The 26,523-nt window shown below is 41.9% G+C and overlaps 1 protein-coding gene across 1 annotated transcript in view; it reads right to left on the reverse strand.

Annotated features, from left to right (window-relative positions):
- FNDC1 (fibronectin type III domain containing 1) overlaps window positions 1-19,026 on the reverse strand; it is a 116,695-nt gene extending 97,669 nt beyond the window's left edge. The window contains exon 1 of the mRNA XM_072994707.2: window positions 18,787-19,026. Within this exon, the coding sequence (XP_072850808.2) occupies window positions 18,787-18,895 (109 nt within the window). The 5' untranslated portion in view covers window positions 18,896-19,026. The remainder of the gene's footprint in view (window positions 1-18,786) is intronic.
- Between the last annotated feature and the right edge of the window lie 7,497 nt (window positions 19,027-26,523).

The following is a 26,523-nucleotide window of genomic DNA, read 5'->3' on the forward strand; positions in this document are numbered from 1 at the left end:
AAAATCTACAGTGTTCCCTGAGAAGGTGCTCTTAGTGCAAAATAGTCCCAATCTTAAACAAGGGAACTCATAGCAATTATTTCAGTTTATATAACTATGCACACTAACTGCTCAACACAATGTGTAATTAGCGATGTTTCCGGATAGCAACGTTTTTCCTGGAACGGATTAACGTCGCTATGCGGGGCACCACTTGTACTAAAATATCTCATGAATTAAATGTCTAAAAGAAAATGATGGCCCTGGCTTTGTATTATTTTGCAAATATTGTGATAAATTAAACTTTTCATGTTCTCATGATGTGCTTGCAAAAAGAACAGGATATCTATAATCTTAATCTTCTAGTGTCATGTGAACACCTTGGGTTATGAAGATTAGACCCAACTGTGAAATGATTCTTCCACCTTATATTGCAACAAGATTTTTTCCAATCCAAAAAGGATTCTTATGTTTACATGAACTCTTTCCATTCCATCTCTCTATTGCAATGTTAACTTTCCACTGGGTACTGCCAAAATTCTCTCAGAGACCAAAAAATAAATTCAAGGAACACAAATTTAAGCTTTAACATGCACTCAATGAAGAAATCAAATACTGTATATGTCTTAGCTTTACCTTTAAATGTCAGAACATCCAAGAGATCAATAATAAAAATAATAAAGTTCTACAGACACAACATTACAAGGATAAGAATGTTGGGTGGGCCAGTTCACTATTAAAACTTCCTCTGTTATAAACAGTCATGAAACATGTAGTTGGACTATCAAATCTGGCACTGTCAAAAGGGAAAGAAAACATCCCTTTCTCTATTTTATAAGACACAAAACTGAACTGTGTTCCTTAAACATTTATACCACCAATCCGAGTAATTAGTGTCCATATGCGCAACTCTATATAGAGGAATCTTTTCTTGCAAGGGCAGATAGCAGTCCTAAAATTAAAGCTTCTCTCTATTGGAAGGGTTATCTAGTATGGTTTATGTTTAGCTTTAAGATAAAGAATTGTGGGAGTTGTACAACATTTACATGTTCTGCTACAAACACAAAAACAAGGGTGGGAAAACAGCTTTTGGCCAGTAGTTCAAAGTAATTATTTGTCCAAAAAAATTTATTAGAGAAATAAAAGACCTATGAAAATGTATTCCTCTAGCATCTCAAAAACTGCCAACATTTTTGTAGAATTAGCTTTCATAGATAATTAACTTCTTAGATGCAAATTTAACAGTTTAAATAGTTACAGTTAATAGACTAAGAATTCCAGCTTTAAACGTGGAGGGACAGGGGAGTGTTATAACAAGAAAAAGAATGGAGACTTTATTGAACAAGAACAAACCACATGTCATTGTTTACAAGAAACTCAACAAGCAAAATAGATGGTAATTACTCTAAGAAATGTGGGAGAGGGTGCCGGAAATTAGGTATACATTTTCACATGTGGTGGGTGGAATGTTAGTATACACTTAAATTTTGTCAATTGGTTTTTAAGCAAAAAATGAAATAAACAATTTAGATTTAGTTGTATGTCCTAAAATAGCACTTTTATCAATAATTGGATGTGGTTTTTTAGGCATCCTTCAGTCTCAAGAGACTATGGTAACGTGCTCTGTATGGAGGACTTGGAACAGCGTCTAGTGTGGCTGAGAAGGCCAATTCAAGAGTGACAATCTCTTACACATTGAAGACAAATACAGTCTGTCCCCTGTCCAGCTTCCTGGTTTTGCTTGTTTCAGGACTGCCTCTCTGCCTCGGCCTGCTGGACAAGTGTCTCTTCAAATTGGGAGAGGCCATGATGCACCGCCTGCCTCCAGGCTGAACGCTCAGATGTCAAGGTTTCCCATCTGTTGAGGCCCATTCCTAAGGCCTTCAGATCCTGTTTGCAGATATCCTTGTATCACAGCTGTGGTGTCCCTCTGGGGCATTTTTTCTGCACTAATTCTCCATACAGGAGATTTTTTTGTAATCCGACCGTCAGCCATTCTCATGACACAAGGTAATTGGGCAACCAGTTTTCAGTTTGCTAATAATTGTGAGACTGATTATTGCTAGGAACTGGAAAACAACTCATCATATTTTATGAAGTGAATGGTGTAGGGAAATCTGGGAAGTAGCAATTAAACTTACACACTACATTCCCTCTAATTTTCTGCCAGCACTGGGCAGGGACCTTGCCCTGCACGCACAGGGTTTTGGCCACGAAAGGAACCAAATGGGCAGCAACACTGTCTGTGCTATGTGGCCCCAAAGCAGTGCTGGGCAGCTGGGCAGCCACTTGGTTTACAGGGAACAATGCTTACATGTGATATAAGAGTTAAAAGGAAGGTAATTGATAGGGGTGTGTCTGTAGACATATAGGGGGAATTTATTGATTTGTGTTAATAAAAGGGAAGGGAAAAGCTCAACTCAAAAATTTATAAAATATCAGAAAGGTGGCTCCAGAAGGGTAAATTGCATTTTTCCCCTAATATGGTGGCGCAGACTATGTTCTTTTCTTTTTTCTTTATTAGATGTTTTATTGACGTTGAAATGTTTTCAGTTGTGTTGTTTATTTGTATTTTTTAATTTTAAAGTTATATTAAAAAGATACTTTAAAAAAGAGATTTTCAGACTAGACCACTGGCCACGTATTGCAAAAAAAAGCTGCACTCTATTGCTTATTTGTATTTAGAATTTATGCCACAAAAGCATAAATTCTAGCACTAAAGATTTCTGATTTAAAAAAAGAGGTGACAGAAAGTCTCATGTGTCTTTTAGTTACAAAAGTCATTAACTGCCAACTATTTCTGAATTCAGATTTTGACTTCTCTTTGTCATTCTCATCTTAGGCTGAAATCCTACATCCACCTTCAAAGTTTAAGATGGAAAATATATTTTGGGACTACAGGTTGCAGAATTTCTCTGTCAGTTTAATGTAGGAAGTGCAATCCAAAAAGTAGCTTTCCAAAGTTCTGCCAACACTTACTTGGAAGTAAGAGTGTGACCAGACGGAGCCTTTTCCAGCTGTTGGTCCACTTGAGGACAGTCTGCTTCACTCTTTTTTTCCAGCAACCACGTGATAAACATACCATCATGAACCAGCCCATCCTTGATACTCGTGGCGCAGTGGTTAAAACACTGTACTGCAAGCTAAAACTGTGCTCACGACCTGGGGTTCAAATCCCAGGTAGCCGGCTCAAGGTTGACTCAGCCTTCCATCCTTCCGAGGTCGGTAAAATGAGTACCCAGCTTCCTAGGGGGGCAATGTGTAGCCTGTATAATTAAAAAATTGTAAACCGCCCGGAGAGTGCTTGTAGCGCTATGGGTCGGTATATAAGTCCAATAAATAAATAAATAAATAAATAAATAAATAAATAAATAAATAAATAAATAAATAAATAAATAAATAAATATTTACCCACACCTTTTTGGACCCCTGCCAGGGGTGCTGTTTTTTGTTCTGTCCTGTTTTGGTTTTGTGCAGGTAGGACCAGTTCATTTTGGTTTGGTTCCAATATGTATAATTGCTGGAACGGAACCAAAGGATTTGGCTTAAGCAGACAACTTCCCACTTGATGATACTGGGAAATTGAAAGCTTCCTCCCACTCCTCCATGGAGGGGGAAAGAGAGGAAGCAAAGCTGCTTTTTAAAAAAAGCCCTGAGAGGCAGTGCTGATGCGTTACTTTTCGGGGGAGGGGGAATAAAAAATTGAAAATTTCTTCCTGAAAATAAAAGGAGACAAAAGGTGACAAGAAAGGGGTTTTTTGGTTACTTTTTCACCCCACCCACTTTACTTTCCCCCTCAATTTCCCCTTTAATGGGAGGATGGGCCAAAAAGGGTTGTTTGAGATGTGATGTGAATGGTTTCCTGACCTGAAACCACCTGATCATTCTACATGAATGCAAGAATCGCACCCAATGGATCACCACACCTTGATGCAATCCTAAACTATCCTATTTAGTCCTATCCAGCCCAATTCAATTTGGCCATCTAGTTGAACCCAATATCCTATTACACACAGGGGGATCAATTTGTGAGCAGACATGTATACATCATCCAAGCAAAACTCATCAAACGTGAACTAAAACAAAATTCTTCTCCATCCCTATTTAATATAAGATTGTACACATATAATATTAGATTGTAGAACAAGAGTAAGCAAATATAAATACTGCTTTGGATACTGAAATCCTGTTTGTACTCACTGTACTCTACTAAAGTTTTATACCACTAGACAGAATTAGGGAACCCAGTGAAAGGATGCTAGACAGAATAATGAAAAATAGAATAATAACCACTCTGTCGTTCTAAGATACTGTTTCATCATTCCCTCTTTCTCTCCTTCTTTTGAGGGTGAATCTTTTCACAATGCAGGCTATCAGGCTGCTTCATTTTGAATCTGATGTGTTTGCTCTCTCTGAACGGTACTGAGAAAAGCTAGCAAGCAAGGCAGATGGGAGGGAGAGAGAAATCAAACTCAGCCTGGCATGCCCTCCTTCGGCTTTTTTTATTTTGGAATTCCATTTAACAAAGATTAGATAAATGTTTCCATACCCCAAAAAAGTCATTCAGAATGATTCATCTAGTTTCCAGTACCTCCACAGTTATACAAGTTCTGCAAAGGATACAAACAATAATAACCCTTTAGCACCTGACCCTTGTTTGCCCCCAACTGATAAGGCAGAGGGTATTTCCCACACTGTAACATTTTCTTGCATGCACCACTTGTCTCTTGTAATAAAATCAATGCCTATGCATGGGGACCAAGAAGACATGCAACACACAGCTGCCTTGTAGTTCTTAAGGCATTTTTTTTAAGTGCTGATAAACATAGCATAGCATAACCAGCTCTTTCCAGTACACTTCCAATGAAGCATTCTTGGTTATGACTCAGTGAATCAATGAATCAATTGCATCAAGGAAGATGTTATGGAGCCTTAAGCAATGGATGATAGCAAGACCTAATGCTTGGGCAGTGATTCTTGCCAACAGCTGTCAACATGCAAGGCTTTAGGATTCAGACAGAGCTGAGATGCATTTATGTTTGCCTGTGAGGAGATTGCCTTGAGACACTCATGTACGGTTGTTCTGCTCATTCTATAAGTATCTGTGGTCAGTCATCCACATATTGGTTTCCATCTCAGAGCATTCATCTGATTTGTATATTTCTTTTCTTCTTCCACATCACAATAACAGGTGACAACAAAGTCTGCAAAAATGTGGCAGCTGGTATCAAAACACAATGCCCTGATTGTTACTTTTTAGCTAATTTTATTATGTTAATTTTTCTTCACTGTCTTTTACTTTTGATATATCTTGGAGCAGATGTAATGTTTTCTTAATTTTTAGCATTACAGTTTTATTATCTGATGTAGTTCTTGCAAAGACATATGGCTGATGTATTTTTTTTAATTGACGCGTTGCAAACTTTCTCTGCTTTCTGTTACTCCTGAAAACCTGCCTCCACATGTGCTTGCCTATATTAAATACCACCACCATCATCATCATCACCATCATCACACATCGTTCTCCATGTTCCTCCAGCATCTGAAGCATAGCAGGCGGTTACTAAGAAAAGAGGACCTCTGCAGTATGGCACCCCAGCTTTGGAAGGCACCTAGCAAAGTCCTCTTATTATCTAGGCTTTCATCATATGGGATCTGTTTTACTCCGATTATATGGATACTCCATTTATGATGCTTTTATAGATCCGCTATTTCAGTTATTACTTTATTGAGTTCTCAATATTTTACGCAAACTGAAAAGTGATATAAAAATCAGAATAGGAAGTATATCTTAAGATGCCATGCAAAACATCAGAAGGCATGAGAATATTACCATGTGGTAGCCTAGGCATTTCCACTTTGAATGTTCTGACAAGTGCACCCTATGGCAGAAAACAGGGCTTTAACTGATTCTTCATTCCTGTGGATGTTTAGGAGACGCCTAGTGGCAATCTGAGGACAATACCAAAGCTCATTTTTACTGAGAATTTTATTTTGTTTTGCTTTGCTTTTTTGAGCTTGGCTTCTGGGTATTTACATTCACCTGTCTTGAGCCTGCAGTTAAGGCAGACAATAAATCAAAATACTAAACTGTATGTGAAATGATGGCCCGGTTCTTGCAATTTCAGCATCTGCCCAACCTTACATAGTGCACTTAGTCCTCCAAATGACAAGAATAAGCCAGACTCACATTAGGCAGGATTCCTTTCCAAACTTCCAAAATACCTTACATTAGTGCAAGGGGGTGGGGGTGGGGGAGGAACATAACTATAATTAACTTGACTGCCCTTGAAATAATCTGTGATTAATTACAGATTCTGCCTCTTAGACAGGAAGAAAGTTACATCTATTAAGTTATATAATTAAAATTAATCATTCTGTCTGTGAACCGAGTGATAACACAATGATTTTCTGTCTGAACATGAACAAGGGCACTATGTGACTTGCAGGCTGAGCAGAATTAAGGAAACTTTTAAATAGAAAATAAGAGCTTTTGTTGTTGCTTAAGAAAATCCTTATTTGCTGTTATATATTTGCAGATAAGAGGACTGGGCTTTTTGAAGTATTCATATCAATGTTTAGTAGTGGTAGAAACAATGAGATACGGGCCTCAATCCAGTGCTATGCTAACAGGTGATAACAAAAAGAACAGATGTATTCGCGAAGGCTTTCACGGCCAGGATCTAATGGTTGTTGTGGGGTTTTTGGGCTCTTTGGCCATGTTCTGAAGTTTGTTCTTCCTAACGTTTTGCCAGTCTCTGTGGCCGGCATCTTCAGAGGACAGCATTCTATGCTCTGAGTGTTGTCCTCTGAAGATGCCAGCCACAGAGACTGGCGAAACGTTAGGAAGAACAAACTTCAGAACACGGCCAAAGAGCCCGAGAAACCCACAACAACCATAAGAAGAACAGAAATCTTTCCTTACTGTCCTACCCCACAAGCTTCTCAGAAATCTCAAATATCATGTCTAGGGGACTTTCCAGACCTCTGGAGCAAACTATGAGTGCATTTAGGTGGGAGGGGAACTGACCCCTAGTTCTGCTAAAAAGTAGCTGGACAACAATGGATCCAGTCCTTGATGTAGCCACCTTGATGTTTTATTGTCAGTTCTTGAATTTGTTATTGTGCAGGTTCTCCTTGAAGGATGTGATACTATGCATTTATACAGTAGATAATAATAACACTAATAGATACTTGAAAATATTTGCATATGCACACCACCAGCCAAGGTGTGAAAACTTCGCTGTTGAAAATATTCTTTATCCTCACATTCTGAAACAAAAGACGTTGTCTGACTTCATATTCCAAAGACCAACGCTGAGCAGTCTAAAAGCTCCTGCGGCCAATACACAACAATAATCCTGGCACATATACCGAGACTCAAAACCAAGTTGCACATCCTCTTAAATTCTGCAATTTGCAGGTATTCTTTTTTTAAAAATCCAATCTGTGTCTGTTTAGAGACAGTAATAATTAAAAGGATCAGAGCAGATCTACAGGAGGAATTTAACCCTCTTCTGCTGTAGTTGTGAGGAAAACTCAGAAACTCCTATTTGGACCAAGTGAGGTACTACCCACAAATGGAGCCCTTCCGTCAATGAAAAGTGCATAATCAATCCAACTCACGGTTACTTTTCCAGGTACAGTATTCATTCAGAAGTCCATCCCCTCCCAATATGCAGATGTTTAAAAAATTCCTACAAAAATGCAGAAGTACTCATATATTTGTATTCTCTCATGTATATTTAATAAACATATGCATTTCTAGTGCTGTTTTATCATACAATGCATATCTTGCCTGCATTTTCATATACACACATTTAAGAACTGCTTCATCACATTTGGAGACGTGTTAAAACCCACGAATAATTACATTCTCATTAGCACAGTCATCTGGGAGGTTCAAGTCAGGTCAGTTTGCATCAGAATTAACGAAAATAAAATTCCTCAAGCATCTCTAATTCTGGAAGATAACCAATGTTGGTGCCTGAGGTCAGTAAAATTCATTTCTACCCTTTATGCAAGAGATAGTTTGCCAGCCAGGACATTACCTATAAAAACCTGTAAGTTTCCACTCTAGTTTTACAAACCCATGATTCATGATGTTCCTCTCTATCCCCAGCTGTCAGCTTTATCCCACTTCTCTCTGCTCTGGTTCCAACTCTGTACAGTACAAGGAACCAAGATTTTCTTATTAAAAATGAGTAATATGACAGAGGATCCAGAAACCTTAAGGATACAAACAGTTTCAGCTATTTCAGCTACAGTTGACTGATCACATTGGTCAGGCTGCCAATGGTCTCTCCTGCAGAAATGGAATTCCAAGTTAAATCTATGCAATATGGGCAGGTGAGGATGGGTGAGGGGTGGAAGGCACTTCTACAAGGCACATCTCTGCACCAGACATCTTGGGATAAATCCAAAGCTACATTCTAGGCAATGATCCTGCATCTCTCTTCCCTCCACAGAGCCTAAAACCTGCTCCAAGGTGGAGCTGGGCGAGTCCCAGCCACAGAGATGGAGACTTGTCCCCTTCCATTTGCAGAATCAACTTTTGCCAGAAGATACAATTTGTATGATTCTGTCCCAGAAGTACTTACAACAAACAACTAAGGTTGTGATCATGTGACTCTGAGGAAACTCCAAAGATATCTCATGGTAGGGAAGATTGCCCTCCCCTAAAGATATTTTTGGCATCTCCTCAAAGTCATGTGACCCGCTAAGCATCTCAGTGGCATCATGATCTGGGGAATTATCAGATGAATGTTTCTTCTTATAAAGTAACAACGCAAGTTTGGTATGTGCCATCAAGTAATTAATCGGGATTTTATTTCAGTATGAGTTTTGTCAATTACAATCCTCTGTTCAGACACATTCATCTGAAGAAGTTGATCTTTTCCTGTGCCACTGCCAAGATTTTGCTCAAGACAGGCCATCTCAGCACAACAAAAAGGCCCTCAAGGAATTTCCAACTACTTCATTTGAGAGCAAAAGTGTTGGCACCAAATATTAGTTTTGTTTTTCAACATAGCTTTCAATATTTGCACATAATGTCTATACAAATCTAAAGTCTTTATGAAGCTAAGTACATGAGTGTGCACACACAGAGAGAGAGCAAAATTAAAAAGCTGAATGATGACAAACAACCCAACCAACTCTACTACTTTTACTAGTTTATACAACAGGCAATAGTTATTGTTCTCTCCATCACAGAAAAGGGCAAAAAAAAGAAAATAACAACCCTTGTCTCAAAATGCACAAGATTTCTCCAAATCCATTCTACTATCTCAAATTGAGGAGAAAATAAAGGTTGCCCCTGTTTTCCACACAATTTCTATCCCTACCTAGGAATTTAGAGACTTGATAGACAGCTCCAACTTCCAAATCATAGCAAGTGTAATACAAATGTGGCTCTGAATCCCATTTTAGAGAGCACCACCTTTGTACCGTTCTCCTTTTATTAGATCTATGGTTCTTGTAGTATTATGTAATGATTTATGAATATTCATATTGCTGAGAGGCGGAGTCAAGAGAGATGCTATAAGAGGCGGGGTCAGTGAGTCAGAGGGAGAGATGGAGTCAGTTAGAGCAATGGTTCTTAACGTGGGCGATAATGCCCCCCAGGGGGCGATTTCATTTTTCCGGGGGGCGGTAGAACAAAAAGGGGTGGTGTGGGGGCGATGGAGCAGAAGGGGGCGGTAGGGGGGCGCTGGAGCAAGCCAAACCTGTGAAGATGGCTGCAGCCTTTTTACAATGTGCATGAATATATATTTTCCTCCAATCTTAATTTAGTTTCAGAGTTTTCGTTTTGAAATTTTTAGTTCCTGCATTGTGGTTTGTTTTTATGCCCTTTTTATATTTCATTTTGAGGCTTAAAATTCGCTTGCAACTAAATCATTAAATGTTACTTTTTGGGGGCATTTCATTTTCTTGGAATTGAATTTTGTTTTCAGGGGTCATTGGATTTAAGTGTAATAAATAAATAAATAAATAAATACATAAATAAATAAATAAATAAATAAATAAATAAATAAATAAATAAATAAATAAATAAATAAATAAATAAATAAGATATCACCGCGGGGAGGGGGGCGATGATAACTTCCTCAATGGCTCAAGGGGGCGTTTCTTTCAAAAAGGTTAAGAACCACTGAGTTAGAGAAATGTAAGAGTCAGGCAGGAGAGAAAAGCCAGACAGAGTAATAGAGTATGTAGTTTGGGAAATTTAGATGTGATTAGCTACTGAAGACATTTATGAATCTCTGTAATCAATAAACCAAAGTTTTATTTAAAAGAACTTGAAGTGTGGACCTGAATCTTTCTGAAGTAATGGTGATTTAGAGATCACCTGGTGGCAGCAAGTGTAAAAGAAGAGAGTGTTTGCCTTCGGTGTGCTCTGAGGTTTGAAGGTCAAGCAAAGGGGCATGATGGTGGACGTCACAACCTTCTATTTGAAAGGCTGCCTGAGAACAGTCTTCTATTTGAAAAGCAGCCCTAGAACAGCTTAAAGGAAAAGAACAATAACATGGAAAAGCAGAGGGCATTAGCCACAGTACATCACAGCATGCTGTCATGCCCCTCAGCTGATCACAGTTTACTGAGATACATGTATTCTGTTTTAATTATAATATGTATAAATTTGCACATACACATTTCAATAAGCACAGCTTACATATATTTCTGTTCCTCTTTCAATGATACATCCCATCTTCTTTAATAATGGGTAATTGTCTCTCCTACATAATGCATATATTTTAAACAACAACAACATTAACCTGTTTCTATGCTGATTCTCAAATAGTGAAGTGCACATACTTTGTAGTCTTGCTTGGGCCCTGCATCTCCTGGCTTCTATATTTTTCAGCCTTTCATCATCAGCATTTCAGGTTTAGGCGCCAATGACTGAAATCCAGTAGTAAGCTACGCCTAAAGTAGGTGTATTGAATCAACTGAGCCTGCAGAAGAGTTGACTTACAAAAACCCCACAGATTCAATGGGCCTACTTGAGTTGCAATGTACTACTGGATTTTAACCAATGTTTCTAGCCACCTGATTTTTCCAGCCTTGGGGACAAGGCACACCATGTGTTAACTTTCAGCCTTTAAGAAATACAAGTTTTTTTTTGAGGTAAGTGTCCATTTGCGGTAAAGTAGTGTTGCTGATAACAAATGGGACTGGAATAGCCACGTGATGTCTTGTGTGAATGTGACATTTGCTTTGAGGGATGTCCCACGCTGATCAGATTGAGGGAGAATCCTCCCATGGGTTCACTTCATTAAAAAGACTTCTTGTAAAAGAATAAATTGTGTTATCTCCCATACAAATTGCAGCTTGGCCAAGACAGGAAGTGCGAAGTTAGCAGGAGCTGTGCAAAGCGAATTACATAGTGTTGGGCTGTTTTGTTTTTGTTTTTTCACACTAGCAGCCTCAAACAGCAAAATTCAATAATTTTAATTCTGACAGAATCTCATGCTGCAAGGCCAGGGAACATTGTCCCCCCAGATGCCATGGGGCTGCCAATCAGCCTCAGCCACCAGGGAGAGGTGAGGAGGAGAGCTGCAGTCCGAAAACATCAGAAAACACTCCCCATCCCTGAGCTACTGGAATAAGGACTCCTTATCACCAGAGTTAACCCTCACTTGTCATTCTTAAATTATTTTCTGAAACAGCATTTATTCTGCAGCCAGGAAGAAGAGGAGTTGTGATTGTCAAGATATATGGCATCAAACTATGTAATGTTGTTTCAAGAGCTTGAACAGCCCTTTGAAATTTTGTCAGGTACAGGAAAGGGAGCCAAAGGGATGAGTGTGATGTGGATTTTCATGACATGAAGTTAAGCCCAACATGTACAGGAGATATTTTCGTCACTGGTATGCACTGTGTACTGTTCTTTGCCAAGAAATACAACAGCACAGGGACCTCTTTTGCTACCAGCTGCCACTAACGCTCACATGCAGTCATGCCATGATGGGTGCAAAGCAGTAGTATTTACACAGAGGGACCATTGCCAGGCTGTTTCAATTGGGAGATCATTTGGGGGTCAGCAGAATCGTGTCCTTCCTGCTGCTCCTATAATGATACAGTTGTCTCTCTTCTCCATATCTCCCTCTATCCTGTATTGTTCCAATGGCTGTTCCCGGCTCCCTTCTTATCACACTCCCTATTTGAAAGGCACATCCCTCTCATAGCAGATAGTGGCCTTATGAACACAATAAACTACTATTACAATTTAACTATTTTTAATATATAATTTATTGTGTTTTTGACTTTAATTTTTTTTAATACCATAAGCCACCTTGAGACCTCATCAGGCAAAAGGCAGCCTACAAATGAGACAAATAAATAAATGAAATATGGTTCCCCACTCCAATGACAACTTCTTTGTTGGTTACTTGCTGTTGTTTTCTGTCAGAGCTCCTGTGTCACTCATTGCACCTCTATGCCAGAAAAGGCGGCATCTGTTGAATTAAGCCCTCTCCTGATGTTGAAAAAAGCACAGGGATTTAACTAGAAAAAAACAGTGGCAATCTTGGTCTCAAATATCATGCCTCACACAGTACTGATAAAGCTGAGCAATGGGCCACTGCCCAATGGCACTTCCATTAACCTGCACATTAGTTCTTGGCACACAAAACAGAATGCTTTTTAGTGTTTCTTTTAAGAAAGCTGAAATATACTTTCCTAAAAGTATATTTGTTGCATGATCCAATACACATCTAATCTTTGAATTCAGTGGGTCTTGCTCACAGTGGTTTAGTATTGCAGCCTAATGCACACACAGGTTCATAAGAATTGCTAAATGATCATGCTGTACATCTGGGATGTCAAAAGAACATGAAAAATCTTTCCAAATACCAAAGGTTTGATCCAGCAGTCCTTGCTCAGGAAAAGCTCTGAGACAGCAGCTGCATGGAATACCTCCTTGGGGCACATTTCTCTTACACCTGCCTCAATTATACTGGTGTGTCTTTAGAACTACATTCCTGGACTGACTGTACTGGGGCAGAGCACAGACAGTTTAAACCAACATGCTCCGGCTTTTCATTTCAAGTAACGCTTGAACAGTTAGGTTGGAGGGAACTTCTTAGCAAATTTTCATGAACAAAAGTTTGTGTGCCAAGAAAATGTACATAAAGGAAATTTGCTCACAATTAGTCTGTTTACACCCACTACAGATGTTTTTTATATATTCTCAATGACGAATAATATTACTTGTGCCTCCATTTAAAGATGCAACATTATGGAATTTAGCAAGCTGATAATTATTAGCCAAAAAACCTTAAATACAAATATGTGTATGTTTTCAAGAATTCTTCTAAAAATAAATTTTAATCTTGCATTCCCAATGGTGAAGAAGTCAAGTTATAATTCTTACCAGCTGGCCATTTCTTCATTGTTCGATCTCTAATATAAAAGATTACGAGTGTCCACAGTTATAAGAAAAAAAAGAATCACACACAGGTTACCTCTATTTCACATTCCCCAGTTCATGTGCACCCATTGAAACCCTGTTTTAAAAGAAAAATGCTGTTTTCAAAAAATGTAGTTATTAAAACTGTAGATGGTGTCCAACCTGACTCTTTCACAGCAAGAAATGCCATCTTTTTCATTGTCTATTGTGATGTGTCCATCTAAAGGCAAAAGAGGTATGCTTTTAAAAAATTATTGCTTTATTCAAATCAGGTACTTAGTCTATGAATTACCATTTAATTTACTAACATTTAATCACAAAAAAGAGGATACATTATTTAGTGACCGATTATCTACAGTCAAATAGAACTCAGAGACTAACAATCTGATCCTGTACAGATCAGTTACAAAACTGTGGCCAAAATTCTGTTGCTTTCGCTACTCATCCAAGTAGCTTCTTCAGTCTGAGGAGAGTTGGTAGGAGAACCCTGATATATTGTTTTCACTTTCCCCTGGTCTGAATAGGCTCATTAGAAGGACAAAGGACTGGGGGTGAGGGATAATCCCACTTTTGCAGTCCTTCTCCACCCATCCTCATGGGTCTTTAACAGTGGTTAACAGTGGTCTTTTTGGTATATGTGGTCCTAATCTTTCTGGAAATGGATGAAAGGGCAGCATGATAAGCAGGAGACAGATTGTATCTAAGGCCTCCATCCCTGTTGAGTGAGGATTTTCTATATGCACATGTATGACCTCCCTGACCCCTGTCTCAAATCACCTATTTTCTTGGTACAAAATGAATTTTCTTGGTACAAAAATGAGTGTTGTTTGTCCTTCAAATGAAGGAACATTGCTGATTGTGGTCCTGAGCCATCACCCCTTCTGTGCCGGGCCATTCTCTTGTTTAATGGCTGTTGGTTTCTCCAATGTAGAGCTCCAAACACTCCTCTTTGCATTGGACCGCATATACTATATTGCTCCTGTTGTGTTTTGGTGTCCGGTCTTTTGAGTGGACAAGTCTCTGCCTTAGTGTGTTTGTGAGTTTGAAGTGCATGGGTATGTGGTGTTTACCACAAATCCTTCTGAGATTTTCAGACACACCTACCATGTAAGGAATGACCAGGGTCTCAGACTGGGTCTCAGACCGTGCCACTCTCCTGCTGCCTTGGGACATTGCCTTCTTAAAGGCCCATTTTGGATATCCACAGGCCTTAAGCACTGTCCTCAGATGTCCTTCTTCCTTCTTCTTGGCTTCTGTGGAGGCGGGGATGTTTCTTCGAGTCAAATCGCAGGTACTGATCAGTGTGTGTAGATTTTCTGTAGATTTCTATTTCTAAGCTGTCGTTGGATCCTATGATGATTGTACTGTCCAGGAAAGCAAACTGGTTGTCTTTGGTGTCTTCCCTGGTGAACTTGATATTTGAGTCCACTGTGTTTGTGTAGTCTGTGCAGGCCTGTACTTTACATTATTAATCATTAATGTGTTAATGTGAGGCTGGCAGTACCCTGAGGGGCAGTCCTCAGAGTGTGCCATCTGTCTCCTCCAGTGAAGATACTGAGGGAAAGAGGACGACCCTGGAGGAGACCTTAAAGGGACTGTGCTTGAGTGAGGAGTGACAGAGAGACCCAGAAAAGAAGGAGCCACCAGAGGGTGACATTTTGACAGGGAGAGGGGAGGGAATAAAAGGAGGAGAGAAGGAGAGAGAGGGGCAGTTGGAGTTGGGTGAGGCAGAGGCTTGTTGGGTGAGGGAAGAGGAAGATGAGCAAGAGAAAGACTGGGTGGAAGATTCGTAGACTGGGGGATGGACTGAGTTCAGAGTGCCCAGAGAATATGTGGAGAAGGAATGGAACAGGAAGATATATCAGAAACAACCTTACTGGAGCAAAAGTGAGGAAAGGGAGCAAAGGAAAAAGTGCAGAGAGTGGCAACAGCGAGAAGTCCAGGGACAGGAGAATAGGTCATGTCTCAACCATCTTGGGAAACCCCTTGAAGTGAGTCCCATCAGACCCTGGTTAAGACAGAACCTGGGCAAGAAGGTGTGGGAGCCTCAGGTGGGCTGGGTTTCCCACCCTCCCCAATGAAGTCAGGTGCTCCTGTGACTGAGGAGTCAGGCATCCCACCTAGGTGGCAATATAAAGAGTTAAGTTCCATGCCTCTGCAAGTTGAGAGGGATTTGTTATGGTTTGCAGACAAGATACCTCTGAAAAAAGAGGCAGAATCGGTTATCGGTGTTGAACAATACAAGTTCTCAAAAATAAAAGGAAACAAACAGCACCCCTGAGTCATCTATGGAGTGTACAGTTAATTACTCCAAATTCATTAAGGCTTATTTAAAAGTAAGGTAAAGGTTCCCCTTGACAATTTTTGTCCAGTCGTGTTCGACTCTAGGGGGCGGTGCTCATCCCTGTTTCCAAGCCATAGAGCCAGCGTTTTTGTCCGAAAATAATATTCCGTGGTCACATGGCCAGGGCGACTTAGACACGGAACGCTGTTACTTTCCCACCGAGGTGGTCCCTATTAATCTACTCGCATTTGCATGCTTTTGAACCGCTAGGTTGGCGGGAGCTGGGACAAGTGACGGGCACTCACTCTGTCGCGTGGATTCGATCTTACGACTGCTGGTCTTCTGACCCTGCAGCACAGGCTTCTGTGGTTTAGCCCACAGTGCCACCACGTCCCTATTTAAAAGTAAGCACTATAACTGTTTATTTAAAAGTAAACAGTTGTAGAATTGCAGAGACTTAAGCCAAGCTTCCCCAAGGTATCTTGATTTCAACTTCCATGAACCCTCAGCTTTGGCCATATTAACTATGCCTGATAGGAACCACCTTCCAAATATCAGAAAGGCCATTGGGGAATGTTGACAGACCATGAGTGATAATATAAGACATCTGACTTTTAGAGCAGTCTAGAGTATGGAAGTGAGTACTAAGTGCAACTGACAGCAATTGGGGTGGGGAAAGAAACACAAGTGTCCTTTCACTTTGAACATTCAATTGTCCATTTTTCCAAACAGAGCAGTGGGTTGCTTTGGAATTGAAGTTACCTTCCAAGCCTGATGATGGGCTGCTGCTTCTCAGAAAGCCAGTACATATTTTACAAAGGACAGATTAATCAGACTCCTAAATCCCATGACTGCTTCCACGCACAAGTAAAGCAAAAACCGTTCTCCTTGTTAATCCAACTGGTTTTCCCCAAAGCCTTTTATCTTTCATCTGCCCATCTGTGTGCTGCAAATCCTGCATTAATATGGTAAGCGGTAAGTTTGCAAGCCTCTAAATTAGAGATCGCCAGCTGAAACATTCCATCTCTCTGGAGTGATTTATAGACAGCACAGTGAGTGGGAGGGGTAGAGAGGAAAGCCAACCCAAAACCTCTCCCTCTCCCCAACACACACAACAGGAGTGATTAGGCCACAGCAAACATTCCAGAAAAGCACCAGGATTTGCGGGGGTGGGTGGGTGGGCAAGCAAATTGTTGAAAGAGTTGCAGGTGCCTTAGCCATAGGCTGTCTGGGTATGATATTCCTGAAATATGTAGTGCAGATCCTGCACTCTCCAGGAACCAATGTCTAGCTATGTAGGTCCAAAAAAACAGATCTGGAAGGTCTCCACCCTGTCACATTTTTCAGTGGGATTTAGACAGCCTTCCAGAGCCCGGCACTCTGGATTGGATTATACCACCCATTATCCTCATCAAGCATGGATGAAACGAGGTCTAGCATTCCAGAGAGTATGTGGTCTGGTTGTGGGGGCTAATTTCAGAAGAAAGCTACTGTAACCAGCCTCCAATATAAACTGAGCATTACGAAAGGTATCTCTTTCAATGTCTCTATTCAATACCACTGAACAATTTATATTGAAAATCCAAGGGAGAGCCCCATCTGATAATTTACTTTTTTGCCCTGACATGATAAACCTACACTCATTTTTTTTCTCGAAGTATTTCCCGTTGATTTCAATGGACCCAATTCTTGAGCAAACTGTCTCATTTAAGGATTCAGTCCTTTGTCTTGACGGTTATGTCATCCTTCTCTGTCAAGACACTGACACCCCCCCCGGGCAAATGTTGTGATCAGAATGCCTTCCCTTGCCTGCAAGATGAACTTGTAGCAACACATACAGCTAGTACTAGACCTTCTAATCCTGCAAGATAAGAACCAAGGAGCAACACACTGAGATCAGGGTGAACAAGAGGCAGAGACAAGGTAGGGGGGAAGACGGGGGGGAATCAGCTCAGGGAAGTGGCTCCCTCCCACAGCAACCGTGGCATGTCCTCCCCCACCCACCCCTCATGTGCCATGCCAAGTTTTCCTCTCAACAGCAGATGAATCTTATTCCAGGCCACCAGTGGTCCTTCCCTCCCTCCCTCCCTGCTAAAATGGAGTGCAATTGGACCTACTCAGCACGTACTGCAACCTATGCAATCTCAAGACAGTTTCCAGACAGAGGGCTGGCCTGTTTTGCTGGTTACCTGCAACAGTTCTGCTACGGAAGAACTGGGATCAGCAGCTGTGAGGGATCATAAAGAAATAAGAATAGGAGGAAAGGGTTCAAAGGAAGTTGGATGGATTTAAGATTGCAGTGAGAATAGATGTATTTCAGGTTGTGCATTTTGGATCATGTGTCCATTTTAACACAGGAAAGACCGACGTTTATGAGTCCGCTATGCCTGCACTTGGAGACCTTTCTTTTTTATATAATAGATATCCGGCACTCCCCAACCAGCATAGCTAGTGATCAAGCTGACTGAGGGATTTTAGGACGGGTAGTCATGTTATATACAAGGAGAGAGGGCTAAGCCCCAAGGAACAAACAATTGCAGGGCAAGACACCTGTTTTCCTTTTGCAGACAAAAAAAAATCCTTCCAGAGAAGTGACTGAGCCCTCACAGACATTTTCCAGCACAACAGGGACACTAAACTGCCAATAAACACTCATGCCTAGTAATATTTTTCACATGTCAACAACACGTTATGGGGAACCCCAAACTTCATGCAGCTCCTGCTCCAAGAATTTACAGTGTTAAGTAGGCAAGACAGGATAAAGATGATGGAAGAAGATCTAGCAGAGGAGAGAGGATAAATAAGAAGGGGGTCAACTTTTCCATTTCTCACACTGACTGCAACAGTGATGAGGGCTGGTTGCACCCCTGAAATTAAAGGCAGAGGGTGGGAATCTTCCTGCTGGGAGGACAGCTCCTCAAAATGCCCCAACCAGCAGGCTGAGTCCTCAAGTGTGGGGGATTCTGGGAGTTGTAGTCCCCCTCGCAATAACTTTCCCAAGCTCCACTTAAAAGACGCTGCGCCCTCCTCCTCCTCCCCGCCCGCCCCCCCCCTTTCCGAGGATGCCCCGAGGAGAGATGCGGGGCGAGAAGAACGAGTAAGGGGACATTACCTGGTGCGGCGGGCGAGGCGGCGCGGGGCAGAGCCGCGAGGAGCAGGAGGAGCGCCCAGGGAAGCAGAAGGCTCCGCGGAGCCCGGCCGGCGGCGGCGGCGGCAGCCATGGGGCCGGTGCGCGGGCGACAAGCAGGCGCGCCTTCGCAGCCGGGCGAGGTGAGGGTGGTGGCTCGGTCGGGAAAGGGAGGGGGGTCTCCCGCAGGGAAGCGCCCGGCACCCGGAGCAGCGACGGCCGTCTTCGCTCCACAGCAACCCTACGACTCCGACCCTCCTTACTGGCGGGCAGCAGCAGCAGCAGCCACACGCCGTCGGTGCCGTCGGGGCTCGCCGCTTCTCTTCTTCATCGCTGTCCTCAAGTTTGCTGTTGCCGCTCCAAGGCTTCTCTCCCGCCACCCGCCCCGCGGGGGCTTTCTCTGCCGGCCCCCTGTTTCCTCCTGCTGGCCAAGAGCGGTAGTGCAGCCACCCAGACCGGGACGAGGGGAGATAGACAGGGCTCACCCTAATGGATGTGCCCGAGGAAGAGGCCGACGTGCTCAGGTGGTCGGATTTTGGATTGTACCAATTCAAACTGCGGGGCGGGAGTTACCATTTATGGACACACACCCCGAAAAGCCAAAACCGTCCTTGCATCTGGTCAAGCACATCAGGAAGGGAACGTGGGTTAAGCTCTAAAGCCTCCTGCCCCCATGTTTTCTACGACCAGGACGTTTCGTTTTCTTCCGTTTTTATTCCACCCTCCATCCACAGCGCCCTACATACGTCGACGCTCGCCCTCTCAACAGCCTTGCGAGGTAGAATTGATTGGCAGAAGTTGGCAGATCCAAGATCACCCGGTGAGCTTCAGGACAGAGTAAGGATCTGAACCGGCGACTCCTTGCTAGAAGTCCAGCGTTCGAGCTCTTACAGGGGCACTGCCTCGGTTTTATGTTGGACAGCGTTCAAAAATGAAAATCCCCCCACCTGCAGCCAGATGTTGTAGGGTGCAGAAGGCTGCCCTCTCAGCCTACTTCCTTATTCCCTACCATGTCCAGAAATACTAGACACATTCTTGGGATTCCTCTGTTCTCATCAGCTTAAGCCTTTCCCGCTTCTAACCCAGCGGGAACAGCCATCTCTGAGCCGGCGCTTCTCTTTGAAGTCGTTACAGGCCTTTGACGTTCTTTTTCTCTTTGATACAAAATGTCTACAGCCGGTGACACAAGATGCGGTGGTAGGCAGGATCTAGGCAGCACCTGAAAAACAGAGATACTATATCACAAGTAGATCTATCTATCTATCTATCTATCTATCTATCTATCTATCTATCTATCTATCTATCTATCTATCTATCTATCTATCTATCTATCTATCTATCTATCTATCTATCTATCTATCTATCTATCTATCTATCTATCTATCTATCTATCTATCTATCTATCTATCTATCTACCTACCTACCTACCTACCTACCTACCTACCTACCTACCTACCTACCTACCTACCTACCTACCCACCTACCCACCTACCTACTGTACCTACCTACCTACCTACCTATCTAACTGCCTGCCTGCCTGCCTGCCTGCCTGCCTACCTACCTACCTACCTACCCACCCAGTTCTTGTCATGTGTATCTTGACTACATTGCAGCCTTCCCCAATCTCCACATGTTTCATGACAATTCTCATCATCTCCATGCAGCACAGGCAATGACCTGACCTGCAGGCTGGGGAAGATAGACATTGTACCCAAGGCAACAGTGGTAGTTCAGTCACTCATATTTAAGACTTATTTACACCATTGGATCTATTTATGCAGGCGACTCCGCTGAATGGTTTGATGGGCACCTGGCCTCAGCCCCAAGCCAAACTTCTGTGTCTCACTTTGGTTGGTGGCCCTTAAGCTTCTGGGGCGAGAAAAAAAGAAAAAAAATCCTACACATGAATGCTGAAATTTGCCCAGAGTTTCAGGCTCTTATGATATCACTGACCACCTTCCATTTCAGAACATCTAGACAGGTTGCCAGTGGTAAAGTCGAAAATCCCCTTTCTGGAAGAAAGCAGCAATGACTTGAAACAACTTTTAGTAAGAAGAAACTGCCAAAGTAAGGTTTCAGTTTTGTGTTTGCACTAACAGATTACATGTAACTTTGCAGCTTTTCCACTTCTATATAGGATGGGGTAGCAGGGAAGCACCAGCAAACAGAGGTGAGGTATTGCCTTTTATAGATGTCACTGACAAGTTTATCACAATAAAAATCACAAAACATTTCTTTGTGGTTACTTCATAGAAAGGTCACCATGGGGCAGTTTTGAGCAGCAGTTTTCTGCCCTCACAGAATCACAGAAAAGTGAAGTTGGAAGGGGCCTACAAGGCCATCAAGTCCAACCCCATATTCAATGCAGGAATAGAATCAAAGCATATCTGCCGGGTGATTATCTAAGTTTTTCTTGAATGCCTCCAGTGTTGGAGCACTCACCAACTCCTGAGTAACTGGTTCCACTGTTGTACTGCCTTAACAGGAAGTTTTTCCTGATATTCAACCAAAATCTGGCTTCCTTTAACTTGAGCCCATTGTTGCGTGTCCTGCACTCTGGGATGATCGAGAACAGATCTTGCCCCTTCTCTGTATGACAGCCTTTCGAATATTTGAAAAGTGCTATCATATCACCCCTCAGTCTTCTTTTCTCAAGGCTAAACATGCCCAGTTCTTTCAGCCTTTCCTCATAAGGCTTGGTTTCCAGACCTGTGATCATCCTTGTCATCCTCCTCTGAACTTGTTCCAATTTGTTAGCATCCTTCTTGAAATGTGGTGTCCAGAACCGGACACAGTACACAAGGTGAGGCCCAACCAGTGCTGAAAAAAGTGGAACTAGCATATTGCAGGATTTGGAAACTATACTTCTGTTAATGCTACCTAAAATAGCATCTGCATTTTTCAAGCCACATCACATTGTTGACTCATATTTAGCTTGTCATCTGCGACAATTCCTGGATCCTTCTTGCTTGTAGTACTGCTGAGCCAGGTATTCCCCATCTTGTAACTCTGCCATTGGTTTCTTTTTCCAAGGTGCAGTACTTTGCACTTATCCCTGTTGAATTTCATTCTGTTGCTTTCAGCCCAGTGCTCCATCCTGTCAAGAGCATTTTGAATTTTGTTTCTCTCTTCTAGGGCTGTGGTCCCCAACCTTGGGCCTCCAGATGTTCTTGGACTACAACTCCCATAAGCCTTCACCACTACCTATGCTGGCCAGGATTTCTGGGAGTTGAAGTCCAAGAACATCTGGAGGCCTAAGGTTGGGGACCACTGTTCAAGGGTATTAGCTATTCCACCCAATTTGGTATCATCTGCAAATTTGACAAGCATTCCCTGCACTCCCTTATCCAAGTCATTTATAAAAATATTGAAGAGCACTGGGCCCAAGACTGAGCCTCGGGTACCCCACTTGTTACCTCCTCCTAGTTAGAGAAGGGCCCATTAATCATCACCCTCTGAGTACGATTCTGTAGCCAACTGTGTATCCACCTGACACTTGATCTATCCAGCCCACACCTAGTTAGTTTGCTAATCAGCATATTGTGGGGCACTTTGTCCAAAGCTTTGCTGAAGTCAAGATATACTATGTCTACAGCATTCTATCTGTCTGTCAGAGAGGTGAACTGATCAAACAATGAGATCAAATTAGTTTTGCAGGTTTTGCTCTTGATAAATCCATGTTGGCTTCTAGTTATTACTGCACTGTTTTCTAGGTGCTTGCTCAATGACTGCTTTATGATCTGTTCCGGAATTTTGCCTGGGATTGGTGTCAGGCTGACTGTAGTTCCCAGGTTCCTCTCTTTTGCCCTTTTTGTACATAAGGACAACCTTAGCCCTTCTCCAATCCTCTGGCACCTCACCTGTTTCCCATGATTTCAAGAAAATAATGGATAGCGGTTCTGAGAGTTCTTCACCAGTTCCTTCAATACTCTTGGATGCAGTTCATCCGGCCCTGGAGATCTGAACTCATTCAAGGTGATAAGGTATTCCTTGACTATTTGTTTCTCAATCTCCAGCTTCAGTCCTGTCCCTCAACACTTGCACTTTCAATTTGTTTGGAGGTTCATAGTCTGCCTTATGGGAAAAGATGGAATTGAAATAGGAATTGAGCACCTTGTCTTTTCTTTGTCCTCTGTTATAATTTTGCCATTTCCATTGCAGAGCTGCGCCACTATGTCTTTTGTTTGTCTTTTGCTACTCACATACCTGAAGAATGCTTTTTTATTGCTTCTAGTGTCTTGGAAGAGACGCGGTGGCGCTACGGGCTAAACTGCAGAAGCTTTTATGTGCTGCAGGGTCAGAAGACCAGCTGTCGTAAGCTCGAATCCACGCGATGGAATGAGCTCCCATCGCTTGTCCCAGCTCCTGCCAACCTAGCAGTTCAAAAGCATGCAAATGCGAGTAGATAAATAGGGATCACCTTGGTGGGAAGGTAAACAGCGTTCCGGGTCTAAGTTGCGCTGGCCACGTGACAACGGAATCTGTCTTTGGACAAACGCTGGTTCTATGGCTTGGAAACAGTAATGAACAGGGTCTCCCCTAGAGTCGGACACGACTGGACTAAATGTCAAGGGAACCTTTACCTTTACCTAGTGTCTTGGTAACCTCAGCTCATTCTCAGCTTTTGCCCTCATAATGCCATCCCTGCATTTCCTTGCTACTTGTCTGTACACATCCTTAGTGGCCTAGCCTTCTTTACACTTCCTGTACATGTCTTTTTCGGTTTTTAGGTCCTCTCTGAACTTTTTTGTGAAGCCACACTGGCATTTTTTTTTTGCCACCTCCCACCTTTTTTCTTGTTGGAATTGTTTGTAGTTGTGCCTTTAGAATTTCTTTTTTAAGAAGCTCCCACCTTTCTTGGACCCCTTCTCTTGTTAGGATCTCCTGCCATGGGGCCTTACTTATCCTTGTTCTGAGATGATTAAAATTGGCTTTTTAAAAATCCAGCAGAAGTGTGTGGCCACACTCTGCTTTCGTTTCCTTTGAAATCAAGAATTCTAGAAGGACATGGTCAATCTCACCTAGAGTTTCCCTTACTGCCACTTCCCCCACCAAATCATCTTTGTTGGTTAGAAGCCAGTCAAGGATAGCAAATCCTCTAGTTTCTTTCTCCACTTTTTGTAGGAGAAAATTATCAAAACAAAAGGAACTGGTATATCCATGGAAGTCCAGATTATAAATGAGAGATGAAGTCTCAGGATGTAGAAAATAGAATCAAGCTCTTTATTCTGTATTCTTTAATTTGGTCATTAAAAAGCTCTGGCTCAACACTTTTCAGCGAAGCCTTCTTCAGGAGCTGAGCATAGCACAAAATTACACATTAGATATCAAGTCATTCACATTTTCTTTTGAAAAAATATATATACACCTGGCTTGGGACTCTCAACTTTACATAAATACATGCATTTATACTGAGCATATAAGGCATAATTATTGGACAGAATATCAAAGACATACCAAGCTTCTTTATACTCTCTGCAACTTTCTTTGGTCTATACCAGCTGCAAAATTAATTGAACATGTTTGAAAGTGCAAGCACTTTTTAAAAAATTCATTATTTTATTAACATCCATAGTATGACAATGCAAGTTGGAATTGTAATACAATACTATCACATTACTTACACAGTCTATCAGCACATTATCTTTGTTTACACACCCACTAGTTCATATTTTAACACAATTAATTAATTCTTCTAAACTATTACATGTCAGCAATCCAAATTACTTCCCATTTCACATTCTTCTTTTCTTCAGCTAATTCCATATGTTAATACTGTACTGGTTGCCAGGTTTTCATAAATTTATCTTGTTTTATTTCCCCTCTATATATTTTAATTTGATTGGTCAACTTTTAAATCAGGACCATTTGCCAGATTCTGCACTCAAGTTTTTGTACTGAAATGGAAGGAGGAAGGAGACACAAACACAGAGTTAAGGGTAGATGAAGCCTTACACGCAATAAGAGGAATGGGCCACACTCATCAAAAGGGAAACAATTATAACATTACAATAATAATCACACAAAAATGTAAGGCTTGCAAGCTGTCTCTTGCTTCCAGGAAGCTTAGCCCATGATCCCAAAAAACAAATCCCTCTTCTCGACACTACCTTTGTAGCCAGTCATTCACCCAGAGGATCTTCCTTTCTCTTTTGATTCCTCTTCCGAGCACTGGTAGGATGGAAGAAAAAAACTATCTGGGCCCCAAAGTCCTTGAGTTTCCTTCCTAGAGCTTCAAAGTCAGACACGATTTCTCAGTAGCTCCTCTTGGCTGTGTCATTTGTTCCCACAGGGACAAGAAGAAACAGATATGTATCTGTAGATTTTATGAGTACAGTAATGGCAATCCTTCCATCAGATCCCTTATCCATCCTCCAGGGAGACAGCATACCTGGCGAGTCCATGGATCCTCCCGACAAACTTTGGTCTCAATTCCAAGTAGCAGGGAGTCCCCTACTATAACTACTCTCTTCTTCTTTTTGTAGGGAGTGGGTCCAGCAATTGTATTCTGCTGCGCTTCAGCCCTGCTCCTGTCCTCCTGTGGGGTCTCCTCTGTGTCCTATCTGGCAGACGCTTTTTCAAGTAACTGGAAGCAATTTTTTAGTTCCACCAGGAAAGAGTGTCTTCTTCTTTTGCTCCTAACTGTGGTTCTTTTCCATGGTGGTTCCTCCACTATGTTTGTAGCCTCTCCAGCATTTTTCTCCACTGCAATGTTTCGGTTTTCTTCCATCAGCAGTGTCCCCTCTGACAGCTGCTGCTGTTCAAGAGTTCTATCAATGTAGGCTTCATCTTCCCTTATAGCCTTGAGTGTGGCTACTCACTGCTCCAGGTCTCTGACTTTCTCTTCTAAGAGTGCCACCAGTTTACATTTGTTACACATATACAGCATTTTGCACTCAGGAACAAAGGCAAACATAGCACAAATTTTGGAGGTAACCACAACTGAATTGTCTCCACCCTCCATAATCCCTTCTAGCTTTTTTACTTTCAACTGTTTTAGGAAACCTGTCCCTCTTGTTTTGTTAGTTTAAATGTAGTTGTACATATACCCAAAGGAACCCCCAAAATTGTTTGGGGCCTCCCCCAGCGAACTCCTGCAGCAAACTCCCTGTTTGTGAGCTCTGGTGGCGAGCTCCCTGGCTCTGCCTTGAGCTTTATTTGTCAGCTGTGCTCTGCCCGGAGTCAGGAATCAAAAGCCCTGGGACCGCCTTGCCCAAAACAGCAATGAAACAAAACAAAACACCAAAAACAATGAATCCAGAGTTGCTTAGTCAGAAGAAACCTTAACCTAGATTTTACCAGTCTGGTGCCCTGTAACAGTCCTTGGCCATTGCTCATATCCTGCTCAGCCAGGCAGTGAGTGCCCTTGTTAATTTACTTTCGGAAATGGAGATCACGAGAACCCAAGGTGTCATGAAAGTGCTGGGCTAGGACAAGCAAGCTTTAAAAAGCAAAGTGTGCATTTCATGTAGTTTTAGAAGAGGCAGCTGTGTTCATCTATACTAACTTCTGTCAAAAAAAACAAAAGAAACATTAAAAAAGAAGACAAAAATGTTCTGGCATCTTAAAGACTAACTACTTTTATTTTAATGTGAGCTTTTGTGGACAAGTTCACTTTTGCAGGTTATTTTCAGTCTACTGTTATTAATTCATTTAAAATATTTGAAAATTTTACTCTTGTTAGCTTTCTAATATTGTGTTTTTAACTGTGTAAGCCACCTT

The sequence above is a fragment of the Pogona vitticeps genome, chromosome 1 (assembly GCF_051106095.1).
Source record: "Pogona vitticeps strain Pit_001003342236 chromosome 1, PviZW2.1, whole genome shotgun sequence".
In the NCBI taxonomy this organism is placed as follows: Eukaryota; Metazoa; Chordata; class Lepidosauria; order Squamata; family Agamidae; genus Pogona; species Pogona vitticeps.